The sequence below is a fragment of the Gaeumannomyces tritici genome, assembly GCF_000145635.1.
Source record: "Gaeumannomyces tritici R3-111a-1 unplaced genomic scaffold supercont2.5, whole genome shotgun sequence".
Classification (NCBI taxonomy): Eukaryota; Fungi; Ascomycota; class Sordariomycetes; order Magnaporthales; family Magnaporthaceae; genus Gaeumannomyces; species Gaeumannomyces tritici.
In genome coordinates, this window is record NW_008804549.1 from 2,914,761 (window position 1) to 2,928,871 (window position 14,111).

The 14,111-nt window shown below is 55.7% G+C and overlaps 4 protein-coding genes across 4 annotated transcripts; 3 read left to right on the forward strand and 1 right to left on the reverse strand.

Moving 5' to 3' along the window:
* Nucleotides 1–38: 38 nt before the first annotated feature.
* Nucleotides 39–455, forward strand: GGTG_09977 (hypothetical protein; the record flags this gene model as incomplete). The annotated part of the gene is made up of 1 exon (XM_009227838.1): nt 39–455. The coding sequence occupies one exon, from the start codon at nt 39–41 to the stop codon at nt 453–455; it is 417 nt and encodes a 138-aa protein (XP_009226102.1).
* Nucleotides 456–688: 233 nt separating this feature from the next.
* Nucleotides 689–3,574, forward strand: GGTG_09978 (hypothetical protein). Its single transcript, XM_009227839.1, has one exon. It carries the CDS (start codon nt 743–745, stop codon nt 3,320–3,322), a length of 2,580 nt encoding a protein of 859 aa, XP_009226103.1. The 5' UTR covers nt 689–742; the 3' UTR covers nt 3,323–3,574.
* Nucleotides 3,575–7,684: 4,110 nt separating this feature from the next.
* GGTG_09979 (hypothetical protein) lies at nt 7,685–9,351 on the forward strand (the record flags this gene model as incomplete). The annotated part of the gene is made up of 2 exons (XM_009227840.1): nt 7,685–8,419; nt 8,491–9,351. 2 exons carry the CDS (start codon nt 7,685–7,687, stop codon nt 9,349–9,351), a joined length of 1,596 nt encoding a protein of 531 aa, XP_009226104.1.
* A 693-nt stretch (nt 9,352–10,044) lies between these two features.
* Nucleotides 10,045–13,363, reverse strand: GGTG_09980 (hypothetical protein). The gene has a single exon (XM_009227841.1). The coding sequence runs from the start codon at nt 13,275–13,277 to the stop codon at nt 10,248–10,250; it is 3,030 nt and encodes a 1,009-aa protein (XP_009226105.1). The 5' UTR covers nt 13,278–13,363; the 3' UTR covers nt 10,045–10,247.
* Nucleotides 13,364–14,111: the final 748 nt, after the last annotated feature.

Here is a 14,111-nt window from a genome sequence, read left to right on the forward strand (position 1 = left end):
CGCCGCTACGGCTCGGGCTCGTCTCACCCCGCTCAGCGATGCTCAGGAATTTGATTACCTCCATCACCATTTTGGGGGAAATGCACGGCAACGTCCCCTTCGCAACCAACGCCGCCCCGCCCTCCCACGACTTTGGTCAATTTTATGCGATGTATGCCACGGACAAGGAGTCGGCCGCCGGCGTCAGGATGGGGGACGAGTGCAACTTGGCCGGAGGCCCTGCTTCTAGCACCCCCCATTCCGGCCATGTTCAGGCGCCCGGCTTCTGGCATCCCCTCCTTTCCCCCGACGTCCAGGCAACCGCTTCCCGGCTTCCGCACTACGGGTGTCGTACAGGTGTCGTTAATTATAAAGAGCATTCCGGCGCCTTTTTTGCCCTGTTTTCCTTAAAGTTTTGGGACCGCCTTGTGGTAATAATAATGGGAGAACCTGGCGCCGACGTGGAAGATGAGTAAATTACCTACCATTGGCGTTTCTCTGCATCTGCAGTGTAACGTCCCAGGGAGGTTGGTGCCATGCAAGACGCAAGGCGTTTTTTTTTCAGTTGGGCTTCCGTGTTCGGCGTCCCCGTAACAGCCAAGTGTCTGCGCACACTTTATATAAATAGCAGCGCCTGACTTAACTGCTTTGAAACACAGCCGCTTGCCCTCCAATCCCTTATTTCTTTTTTTTCTCCCGCAAACCACTTCCCCATTCAAAAAGCGCCCTTCCATAACTGAACCCTCCGGGCCTCGAAGACATAATGTCAATGGAGCTAATGGAAAGAGGTTCGGGACAAAGCCCACGGCATCTGTCAGCGCCCGAAACTTCGGCTAGCAAGCAATTCTACTCCAACTACCCTCTGCGCCGGGAGGATGAGGAGATACGTGTTCTGCACTTGGACCCTCCAAGCGATGGAAAGCTCGTCGGCCACCTGGGGGTCATCAGCTTGAGAGCGAATAGCAACGACCGGCTCAAGTTCGCTGCAGTGTCTTACGTTTGGGAGTGGCCCATGGACGGCGAAATGGATCAACCCCGAGCGATACGCCTATCTGACGCCTTTGAGCTGGGAATCACCGCAAACTGCTACGCCGTCCTCCAACAAATCCAAAACAACCAGCATAAGCTCGGTGTCAATCCCATTTGGATAGATTCTATCTGCATCGATCAGATGGATAAGTCGGAACGAGAGTGGCAGGTGAACGATCTTATGGGGCGGGTTTATGCGCTCGCGAACAGTGTTTATATATGGCTGGGCCAGGGCACCCAAGGAACCGACCGCGCCATGGACTACCTACGGCATTACGCCGCCGTCATGCGGCCCCTTCCGATAGCAGAATATGCTACGGCCGCCGGCATTACGGGGTTGGACCGGGAGATTGACGACTGCCAATCCGAAGCCGGGGGTGATTACCTTCGGCGGCTCAGTTTGCTGGCCATGTCCTGGCGATGGGGGCGGAATCGGCAGCTCCGCGATGACATAAACGAGCTCCTCTCCAGGCCATGGATCTCGCGCGTGTGGACGTTCCAGGAAGTCATCTTGGCCTATCACCCTGTCGTCCTCTGCGGTAACCGCGTGCTCACCTGGGGCACCATGGTAAATGCGCTCCGCTATCCCACCCATGACTCACTCGAGGTTCCTTTCACTTCGGCGCTTGGACCTTTCTACCATCCCCAGCAGGGACTCGTCAGCTGGCGCGCGATTATACGCTTTTGGGCTGTTTTCCCTCGGCCCTTTTCCCGCGCCAGTTCACTCATCGTCGGCCACGAGGCCGGCGGTGGTGACACCCCCGAAGCCGGTCGGTTAAACCCGCAGTCCTTCCTCGAAATTCACAATCTCATGTCAACAGCTGCCAGCACCACAGCACAACCATATTGGTGGCTGGGGGTGCAGGTTGCAGTTTACTGCGGGATTTCGATGTATGGAGCTTTCATGGTATGGAGCGCCATCAAAATTATGAAAGAAGTTCAAAAGTTCGGCGAAGCACCATCACTTTTCTCGGTGCTGGCACTGGCAGTTATATTTAGTGCTGGCTTGTGGGCGTTTGACATAGTCCCAAAATTCGTCCTATCCGGGGGCTCGGAAAGCGCTCGGGAACTCCTTCTGCACGAAGAAGGCGCTGAGCTCGGGCATTTGGCACTACTCGACGCGATGCAAAGTGCTTTACGTCATCGCGCTTGCGCCGTGGAGCACGACAGAGCCTATGGCCTGTGGGGTATCCTAAAAGCCCTCAAGGTCAAGCTGCCCAACGTTGACTACAACCAAGAGCTCGGTGGTTTGCATAGCGACCTGCTGGCTACAATGGTCAAATGGCAGCCCGCGGCCGTCGGCCTAATCCTGGATGCTGGCACGACACACCCAGGGCGTGACCCTCTGGGTGGCGCTCCCTCCTGGGTTCCTCTCTGGACTGGCGGCTCCGGACATATGCCTAGCCCATGGATGTCCCTGAGACACAACATCAGGCTCCACAATATGGCCCTGCTCCCGATCTTACAGCTAGCATACCCCGTTATAGAGGGCAGATCTTTGCGCCTCCTCGGTCGGCCACACGGTGTTGTGGAGTTCATCACTGCGTTCGATGATTGCGTGAGCCTTCCGCCACAAATTATTCCCATCACAAGCCACAAGAGGAGGTTCCTCCATTGGGTGCAACGCGCAGAAGATTATATCCGCCGCGGTTACGAAGTGACACCACCCACCCCTAGCGTTAAAGCCTTGCTTCGCTATTATCGCCACCCGGTATGCTCTATTTACGCAGTGGCCTGGGGTTTGAGTTTAGAGAGAGCCCCTTGGGGGAGGAATCTACTGGATTGGATGCCATATGACTTCAGCAAAGATGATAAGAAGCGATTGCGCTGCTTCGAGCGGCTACATCGCGTGGTTGTCGGCACTAATCCGGCCGGGGCCGCCAGAAGCGACATCGGGCTCGGAATCGCACTAGACGACGTGTGCGCCATGATTGAGCGGGTCAGCGGCGCCAACGACCTTTTGAACGACCTTGTCCTCGACCTTATCGAGGACAAGAGATGTCTTTTCGTGCTTTCGAACGGGCTGATCGGTAGCGGCCCGCTCGGCATGCTGGCCGGCGACGAGGTCTTCCTCCTCCAGGGCGTACAAGCCCCCATGGCGTTGCGGCGAACGGCAGGGACGGCGGCAGAAGTTACGGGAAAATATACAATCGTGGGAGCCGTGCTTGTACACGGAATTATGCACAGCGACTATTTATCACGTACGTTTCCTGTAGACGACGGAATCTGGTGGCCTCAAGCTAGGGTCAATCTCCCGGAAGATGTTGATATCCCACCTCCGCACAGCTGGGACAAGGAAATTACAATCATATAGGTTGGGTGGATACTCCCAAAGGTGGTGTCACGCGGGGATTCCCCTCGGATCCGATACCGGCCAGATGAGGATCGCCGCCGGCCAAGAGGCCGTTGTTGCCTGCCAATATGCATGGAGGCCCAACAGCCCGAAGGCTGCACGAGAGTGAGGGATCTACACTCCCAGCGAGGTCGCGTTAGCCACCGGTCATGTATCTTGTAGCTACGAACGGACCACAGGGAGGCCTATATATAGGGCACCGTCCTCTCAGGGTCCCTCGAGGAGATTCTGACTCCTTAAGCATCTCCTTGAGGCCCTGAGAGAATTATCAATATATTGAGACCTTCTCCAAGCTGATTTCTGATCCCCTTGTAACATGTTCATGCCGTCCCAGTGGTAGTTGCGCTTGATCATCTGGATGGTTTTGTTCTGTCCTTGGTGGGCAAAGATCTGCGGGCTGTGGGCTTCTCTTATCAGGGTTGTCCTGAGGAAAATCTTCCCATCAGTGGTGGTTTCGGGAACAACTAGACGTCCTTGGTGCTTGCCCAGATTTTGCGATTCGTTTTCTTGTTGGATCAACTGGGCAAGGTCGGCGCCCATGGGAGTCGTGTCATCTTGATGACGGTCTTGAACGGCAGCCACCTGATGACTGATTCGGTCTCCGGGGATCATGGCCATAGTGCGGTCTTCTAATTCCCGGGCCTTGACTGTCGGGAGATCGGCTGTCTTGCGGGACAGAGCATCAGCTGCAACGTTTTCGGCACCTCGACGATATTGGAACGTGATGTCAGAATTGGCCAGAAAGTCAGTCCATCGAACCTGACGAGTGGACAGGATCCTTTTGGTCGAATAGTACAACAGCGCCTGATGGTCGGTGACGACGAAGAACTTGGCGCCAAGTAGCTCTGGTTCGTAATGCTCAAGGGTCTGGACGACAGCCAGCAGCTCGCGGTCTTGAATCGGGTAGGCTCGTTCAGCTGGTGTCATGGTCTTGGAGAAGTAGCCTACAGGCTTCCACTCTCCATCTGGCTGCTGTTGCCAAATAGTACCTCCGACGGCGTTGCGCGAGGCATCGGTGTCAACTTTGGTCGGTCGTCCCGGCACAAAGAACGCCAGCACAGGGGCTTCGCATGCCTTGATCTTCGTTTCCTCAAAAGCTTTCCTTTGCTCGTCACCCACAATGAAAGGCGTATCCTTTTTCAACAGGCGGTTCAGTGGCTTAGCAAGTTCACTGGCGTGATGGCAAAACATGCGAATGTAGTTGCACGCCCTAGGAATGATCGCACCGCCGTCTTGCTGTTCAGGTCCTCAAACTTCCAGTCTCGGATGGCCGCGATCTTTGCAGGATCGATACGGATGCCGACGCCGGCTTCCATCACGATGCCCAGGTAGTCAACTGTCTGGACGTTGAAACGGGACTTCTTGATGTCTCCTTGGAGGTCGACTCGATGCAGGCGGTAAATGACTCCCTTGACCTGGTCCCAATGTTCATCCTCGGTGTCGTCATCAGAGTAGATGAGAACATCGTCAGCATAAGCGCTGGCAAACTGATCAAGTAATTCGTTTAGTTGAGCGTTGATGAAGGCTTGCCACCAAGCGAGTCCGACCTTCAAGCCAAACGGGAGGACCTTCCACTGGAATGTTCCTTGTCGAGTACGGAAAGCTGTCAAATATTCTGACCCAACGGCCATGCGTAGGCGGTTGAAGGCACGGATGATGTCGATCTTTGAGAACCTCTTTGCATTTCGACAGTTGAAGATGGTTCCGTTGACGTCAGGGGCAGGTACAAGACGGTCCTTGAGAAACTGGTTTATCCAACCGTAATCGACGCAGAACCGGCGGTCGTTTACGTGCGGTTTGGGTACAAACAGTACTGGAGCGGCATTGGGCTGCATGCATGGTTCAATAAAACCAATCCCCAAAAGCTCGCCGATCGTTTCTTTTTCTAGCGGCAGGTAGTGAACGGGCGTTCGGTAGACAGGAGGCGTTCCGGTGGTGGGTTTGTCTAGTTCAAGAATGACGTCGCGCCAGCTCGACAATCTCGTCAGCTTGCGGAAGCTTCTGCTGCGCACTCAATGGGGGAATTATGGCTAGGTAAATTTCTTCCAGACTTCCGAGTCCGGTGGTTTGGATGTCCTGAACCATCTTGGAAAGCCTGCTGTTGCGTAATGCAATCGATTGCCATGTTAAATCGCCACTTTCACCATTTCTCTGTGCAGGCCGTACATTTGCCCTGTCCTCTATTCGCTCCATCGTTTTAGCCGCAGCCTACATAAAGGCGGAGAACATGTGCCGGGCGTATAGTGTTTTTAAAGGACTGTATAATTCGACTGCCAAGGGAGCATCTTCGCAGGGTGATTTTGGAGGCTTTCGCTTGTACAGATATATGTCAATATCTGCGGGAGGAAACCTGACGCCGGACGCGAATCCGACAATCCGGTGGCTCTCCACCTCCATTATACTGCTGTCGTTATCCGATTTAGTGTCATCAACCTCGATGACTCTGGCGGCACCCTCAGGCATCCACCACTGGAGGTCTCGATATAGAGCCACCGTATGCGAGCCTAGAAGTCGGTGTTGAAATATGCTGGACATGGTTCAAGACTCCTTGCAATGCTTGCTTGTCTAGCAGAGTGCCTCTTGTGGTGGGAAAGGTCAGGGTCTTATATACATAGTGGGCGCCTGGTGTGGCTCGTGCTCCTAGTCACTAGCCAGAGGCATGTGACATTTGTCATCTCAACATTGGCGATGGCTAATGGGCCGTTATAGGGAAAAACACGTCGAATGAGTTGAGAAAACGTGCGGAATAGCTTTGTCGCCGACTGACCTGTCCGTGTCTCCATCTTCAATTCTAAGGTCTACTTGGTAGATTATATGCCGCCATTCTGCAGGCCCGTGATAGGGTGCGCACGCCTCGGCGCCTAGGGCTATAATGACCATGGCGTTGTGCCACAGCGCCGTGCTATAACAACCCCTAGAGATTTCCATCACCCTGTTATGGCGTGGCGTGGCGTGCCCTGCGTGCACTTGCAGCCCTGTCTCTCGCGTGCGTTGGGTGTATAGAGACCCCTTTGGCAACCAGGTGGCAGTCCTGGTTGTCCTAGCGTTTTGACTTAGGTGGGAGGGGTCTCCCTTTGACAACCGCCGTGACAGTGGGGAGCATGGAGGGGAGCATGGAGGGAGCATGGAGGAAGCATGGAAGGACATCGGGCGTGTCACGGCGGTTCGGCAGGTAGAGACCCCTCCCATACAAGCCAAAAAGCCAGGACAATCCAGACTGTTATGGCACGGCGCCGTGGCTCAACGCCATGGCCATTATAGCCCTCCAACTCAGAACAAGTGCCAGCTTGTTTTTCTAGTCCTTTTGGCCTAGGTGGGGGGGGCTTCCCTTTGCCGAATCGTGACACAGACCAGCAGTCTGGATTGGCTAGGGGTCTTTAGTACCCAACGCACCGCTGGAAGCAAGGCTGCCAGGGCACGCAGGGCACTGAGCCACGCCATAACAGGGCGGAAGCATGCGAAAAATCATCAGGAATGTTCATGTCGGATATTTATCATACGGCTTGTAAACTGTCCGCTTCATATCTGTTCGATGTCAATTCGACCAACCGCAAGACGCCGCGACGGAGAGGCACCACCCCAATCGCGCCGGACAAAACGCAGAGTGCTCAGCAACGCGTCTCCACGTGGTAGGGCGTCGTGCCCGCCCATGCAGGAGGGGGAGGGCAACGTTGGATTCTTCGGCGATGGTGTGTGCCCCTCTTAAATACCTTTTAGCAAGTGCCCCCTTTTTATAAGCCTCGTTGTGAACGCGGCAGACGATGATTGGACTTTCTAGTGGTTGCTTATTAGGCAGTGCGGTGAGTTGCCCGATTATCGCCCCCTATTTCGAGAGGCAATCGTGATTGCGTGTGAATAGGTACCTAACTGGACAGATAGATGGAGGCTCATCTGCCATTGTCACACATCAAGACGCCCCGCGCTGCACCACTTTGTTTCTGGCGCTATCCTGGAATGCTCTTATACGGGTAAGGTATGTAGCAGCCCAGTGCCGCCCCGCTGACACTAATGCCCCACACGAGCCGGGCGTGTAGGTTGAGGCCGTCAGCCTAGAGCATGATTGGGTTGCAAGATGCTTATTGGGATTGATTGCGGGTCAACCCAAGGGACTGGCCACTCGTGGTGCCGTACAGAATGGACTTATCTAGGTAAGGCTGCGTTGCCATGTCGAGAGCGGCGCAGGACACCAAAGCCGCCAGCCTTACCAGAAGGATCCTATACTGACAGGTGCCATCCAACCAATAGTCTCGAATTCTCTGCCTCTTATGCTGACAATCGCTTCCAACCAATAACCTCGACTTCTTAACCGCCGATACTTTCACGATGGAATACCGGGCTGCTGAGGCTTGGCCCCCACGCCGCGGTAAGGGTGCGTTCATCTGCGCGGCCGTCCGAGCAGATTACTGCCTGGAGAAGTATTTGCATTTTAACTGCCTCTTCACCATGCTTGGAAGCTTCCAGCGTGGTTTCCCTTTCCTGTTTTACCTTGTCATCCGGTGCCATGCCCGCTTTACACCCACGATTCTTAGACATCTCGGACGTAATCTCGCTGTCTTCACTCGCCAGAGCCTCCAAAAAGAAATGGCCGTCCTCGACTGCTGTCTTCGGGACACAGGTGATTTGGAGAAGCCCGAGCTCCAGCCCTACCCTGACATCTCGGGGATAGGAGTTAGTGTTCACAGCTCCCTCCACCCCCCAGTCCAGCCAGCCATCCAAACTGACTATGTCTGTCAGGTTATTGTCGCGTTCGTTGGAACAGCGTTCATCGCTCTGTTTCTCCTGATCTGCAACTATCTGATCTCTTACGACCCAAGCTCCAACCCCTTCTCCACGCCCCTCGAAGATGCCCTGGAAGACCAGTGCACGCATTGTGGACACGGAGCCCCAACACTCCCAGTTTCCACGACGAGAACGGGAAACAAGAAGAATGACGCCGACTGGTGGCGTCCAAATCCCATCGACACCATGTTCCTCCAGTGGGTTCGCCGCGTCGTCCACAAAGGATTGCCCTTCCTAGCTCGGCTCTCATCCCGGCGTATTAGTGATGCCTTTGTCGAGGTGGGTGGCTCCTCTTTCCCCTTCCATGCACCATAAACATTCACAAACCGAGCTAATCGACCTGTCTGCAGTGCATCATCCTGGCCAGCGACACCCAACTGCTCACTGGAATAGCAATTCTTACCAGCGGTTTCTTGTCTCTCGGATGTGGCTCGGGCCCAAATATCTCGGCGTACCACTGGCAGATGGTAGTCCACCTCGCCTGGTTCGCGATGGCCACCCACCTGGCTAGCCTCTCGGTCCTGCGCAGCTACTTGCGCCGCCACCCGCACCGGCGCCTTTTCAGGTTCCTGCTCACCCTGCTGCTACTTGTACTGCTGCTGGTAGCAGCGGTGCCCACAGTGTTCTTCAACTGGAGGGAGAGGTACTTCGAAGCAACCAGCGGCAGAGAAGAGATGGAATTTACCTTGAGCGCGGCAAACGCTTCTTCTCCAGCCGTCTGCTTCTTCAATATTGGGCCCAGTCGGTCAAAGTTCAGCCAGATAAAAGACCACTATATGCGGACCCTCAGAGATCCTGAATCAATCTCCCGGTACTCCGAATTTCCCTCCTACCGGGTGCTGTCGCTGGCCGGGGGGCTTCCGAACCTTCAGGACACGCCGGCGTTCCAGGGAACCGTCTTTTCCACAGCTATCCTTCTCGTCGCATTCTTTAACAGAACCGTGAAACTATTTCGACCCCTCTCCTTTGTGCTTTACTTAAGCCTCCGACCTATTGTGGGCACCAGCGCACAAGATGCTTGTTCAAGATGGCTGGAGTGGACCATGCCTACCAAATCCAAGCTTGTTAGGGCTCACTTGTGGCGGTCCCTGATATTTCGACCTTCTGTGGCTCTTCTGGTCTCTGCTCGCATGCTGGTTGATCTTGCGACATCACAACTGATCAATGTAAGGACACTGATTCCAGTTCGCGCCGCGAGCATCGAGGAGTAACGCTCCTAGCTGACTGCTTCTTCCCTCTGTAGATTTATCTCCTTCTATTCGCCGTTTTCTGGGCCACCTGTCGACTCGCCGAAGGACGTCGGTCCACAGACGCAGCAATCGTATCTGAAGAAGAGAACAAGTGGACCTTTGGGCAGACCTTGCCTCTGCTCCTCCTCGCCGCACCCATCCTGGCTTTGTTCAGCGCATTCTTTACCAAGCTGACCCCAGATATGCGACGAGTCCTTAGCAAAGGAGAGATTCCAGGCAGAAGCTCGGAGACCACCGTAGCTCGAGTGACAGGAACATACGAGCCAGGCGTGCCCAGCCATTCGACGGAAAAAGGCATCATTCGGGCGGCATTAAGATGCAACTACTACGCCATAGCTCCCTGGACGGTCGTCTGCGCTGGGATTTTGACTTGCTGCGTCTTGACAACGCTGACGCCGATGCCGGCACTCTACTTCGGGATGCCTTCGGGCGATTCACCCCTGACCTATTTCGTCCGCACAGGTCTGCTTTTCCAGCTCGTCCTCGGCTTACCTTGCGCCTGCTTTTCGGCTACCCTGATAGGGCTCGCGGTGCAACAGCACCTTGCCAAGCGGCTCGCCTTTTTCCTCTACATAATTTGCGCGGCCGTCAGCTTTTGCGGCGGCTTCGTTTCCATTGCACTATTTCTCACCAGCGGCGAGGCATTCAAGATCGCAGAGCTAGATTTCTTCATGTTCATTTATTGGGCCTTTTTTATTCTTTGCGTGCCCCTGCTCCTGCTTCTTCATACCCCTTGCCTACCATCGTTGGCATTGCTTGGGGCTTTAGGGCCTCACGATCACGGCTGCCTCCTTAGCTGGCAAAATATCGCTGTATTACAAAAATAAAAAAAGGATCACCCAAACTGCACCTATCATTTAGAGAAATACGTGCTCTTGGGCAGGCTGCTCCATAATTTGCCGCACCCCTCTAACTTTGCGAACAACCTTGTAGCGGCGAGTCAACATCTCCATCCTGGCAGTCGGTCTTTCTTTTTGCTCTCCCTCATCCTGCCCGTGCCTGGCATGGCCAGAGGAGGATCCACCGCCGTCTGGACCCTCCTGCCTACCTCCCTCAGCGAGAGTATCCTCTACCCCGAGAGCAGGAAGCTCCTCGACGACCCAGCACGTGCTCATGCTCCGGACCGGCGGGCGCGGCAGGACCTCCATCGAGGCGTCGTACGGCGTGGCCACGACGCATGGCCCGTCGACGTCGAATGCGGAGACGAGGCGGCGGGACATCTCGGCGTCCCTGGCGGGGTCCATGTCCGCGATGGCCGTCTCGCCGACGATGGCTTGGCAGAGCGACACCATGCTGCTGATGTCGACACTTGCTGACAAGTCGGAGCCGTCGCCGCCAGCCTCTTCCTTTTCTAGAAGACTGTTGAGGATTGACGGCTTTAGCATGTGCATCAGTATCTTGGTCGTCAGTTGTTTTTCGAGTATCGTCTTGCCCTGTAAGCCTTTCACAGGACTCTTTGTCGGGTTCCCGGACTGCAGCTGCGGGTCATCTCCGGACGCCGCCGCTGGCGAATCTGGTATCGAGGCTCCCAGATCCAGCTCGCTGTTCTCGGGGTGCGCGCGGCGATACGACCCGACCCAGAGCGTCCCCTTCTCCATGATGCGCTCGAGGAACCACAGCTGGTGGTAGCCGCCGCTCTTGCCCCATCTCTTGTCCACGTCCAGCTGGAGCGTCTCAAACGGCACTGCCTGGACGTCTGGGTGGCTGAAAAGCCCGTCAGAGACGGTGTCTGGCAGTGGACGATCGGCGGAGGAGGAGGACGTGGCGGCGGCGCGCACCGACTGCCAGATGCTGTCCGCGAGCCCCTGCGCCTGCGGATCGTCGAGCACGCTGAGGTAGCGAAGGAGTCCGAATATTATTTCGGCCAGGCAAGCCCGATTTTCGGCGGTGCCCTCGACGTAGGTGGCGCTGAGCTGGACGGAGAACTTCACGCCTTCCGGGTTCAAGTCACCCCAGAGTGGTGAATCTGGTGGCAGGATGCCACCGTTGCGGATGACTTCTTCTTTCACCTTGCTTTGGAACTCCGGATCCGTAGGATCTGTAAACCTCTTGGCCACCAACAAGGATTGTTGCACTTCGCTCTCGCTTGGTCCTCTAGCCGTCGCATCCCTTTGGAGAGGAGTTAAAGTGAGGTTGAGAAGTTGCTGCCATTTCTCCAAGTACTGATATCTGATGAGACTCAGGTCGATTTCCCTGTCAACCGTCCAGGTGTATGCAGACAGCTGGACTCCGGGCTTCGTGGGGTCGTTCCTGAGCGAGTGTTTGTATACCGTGGGCATGACGCGGGAGACGTGGTACTGGTCCAGGTCACGTATGAAGCCGGGATGCGTGTCAAAGGGTGAGAAGAGACCGTTGTCTAGCCCGTTGCAGCAGCAGCTCGGGTTACGACAAAGCGAATCGTAAGAGTCTGTCGAGCACTTGTACATCTCCGGCACGAGAAGGGACAGGTCCGAGTTGAGCAGCGCGAGCGAGAGGACCCCAGCGCGCAGAGAATCGCAGTGAGACGCCGCGTCGCCTGCGTGGATACGGACTTCGTAGCGGCACATATTGGCCATTATGGCGATGCGGTCCTGCGTGTCGCGGCAGTCTCTGTTTTTGAGGATCGTAAGCGCCGTGGACGCGCTGACTACTTGCCCTTTGCCGTACTCGCCGGACCCTAAAACATGGACGCCTCCGTGAGGATTCTTGGTCATGTCCGACGAGCTCGGGTGAAGGGCTTCGGCTCTGTCCAGAATCTTCATGGCGTTGCTCAGGAGAAAACGCAGCTGCCAGGTGAGCTGGCGCGACTCGAAAAACGCCCTCGTCACACGCACCAGCCCGCGGAGATCGTCCCGGCTGATGCAGACGTTCTCGGACGGCATGGCCCGCGGCCGCATTTCCAAGCTGTGCGGCGGCTGCCCGTGGTTATTGGCCTTGCGCAAAGACAGCTCGTTGCCCGTGACGCCCGGCGCCTTGCGGAACACGAGCCACAGCCCGTGACTGGCGCTGAGCGCCTCCTGGGCCACCCACGCGCGCGTGTACCACCGGTCCTGCACCACGGCGACCAGGAACTTGAACATTTGGAGGACCTGGGAGGGGTGCGGCTGCGCGCTTCTCGCCGTGCCGCCGCCGCCGCCGCCGGCCAGGCGCTGGAAGACGTGGATGGCGTCGAGCTCCTGCTGGCTGACCACCACCCCGTCGTGCAGACCTGCTGTGATCGTGGCCTTTTCGTACACGATGTCCATGGCCTGGACGCCGGTATGGTGGTAGTCGTGGTCCTTTTGGGGGCTCTCGTCGGTCGGCTGCGGCAGGCACTCCTGGTCGATCCAGATCATGCGCAGGAGGGCAGTGTTGGCAAAATCGACGGCGCGGTCGAGGACGTCGTCCAGGGCGCGGGCGGTCCGCGTGGTGCCGTCGAGGTCGCGCACGCGATAGGTGCGTTCGGGGACCGGCGCTGCCTCCTCCTTGAGCGGTGGCCAGCAGTACGAGACGGCGACGTAGTGGGGACAGACTGGTCTTTTGGGAGGCAGCTGAACGAGTTTGAACTTTCGCGTCTTTCTATTGCTGGGAAACTCGGGGAACTGTCCACAGGCGCAGAATTCGGGAGGCGGCGTCGGCGCAGCCGGCTTGGCCGAAGGTCCGGCCTCGGCATTGCCATCGGCTTCAACAGACATTTTGAGGGCCGCGTCGAGCATGCCTTCGTCATCATCGCTGTCGTACCCGTATTCCTTCTCCTCCGTATCATCATACACGAGGAATACCATGTCACGAAGAGCCCAGATGTCGGCTCGGGTGCGCGACATTTTGAAATTCCACAACTTTTTCATTTTCTCGACATCTTTGGCTTCGAATGCGGGCTGTGGCCTGTCCGAGCGCGTATCGTCATTCATCGTCTTACGGGTGTCCATTGTGTCCAAGCAGTATCACAAGGACCAATGAAGACAGGGTTGTGGGCATTTGTTCCCGCGGCAGTTGGTGTCTTCCTTCTTCTTTTCTTTTCGCTCACGGAGGCATAAATTTGCGAAAGGGAAACCAATCGACCTTATATATACTAAAACCCCATGGATTTCTCGTAAAAGTGGAACGAAGCACGGCACAGCCATCCCACTTGCGCCTCACAGCGTGGGCTTGGCGGCACCCCTGACAAGTTTGGGGGCCGCAGGATTGAAACCCAGGAGGAAAAAGAAAGCCCTTTTTTGGGACCTACATACATCATATAAAGCTTTAACAATGCCTGCATTCACTGCTCCAGCGAGCGAGGGTTGTATGTTTCTGCTTTTTTTTTCGTGCTTTCCGTGGAAAGCAACCCTTCTTCTGGGCGAAATAGGTATCTGGATCACTTATCGTCTCCTGGATGCCTCGCATCTAACACGGTCAAGTTCCGCAGCTTCTACCCAATCTCAAACCTCACAGCCTTGCTTGAGCTCGAACCTGCTGCTGTCAGCAAACATCATCCTGTAAAACACATCCGCCTACTTCGTGATGTGCATGGTTGTGTAGATGTTTGGTACCCACGTCTCCCCCACCTGTATCACGTAGGTTCCCGCCCTGGGGTCAGGAGCAGTAGTAGTAGTAGTAGTAGTAGTAGTAGTAGTAGTAGTAGTAGTAGTAGTAGTAGTAGTAGTAGTAGTAGTAGTAGTAGTAGTAGTAGTAGTAGTAGTAGTAGTAGTAGTAGTAGTAGTAGTAGTAGTAGTAGTAGTAGTAGTAGTAGTAGTAGTAGTAGTAGTAGTAGTAGTAGTTAG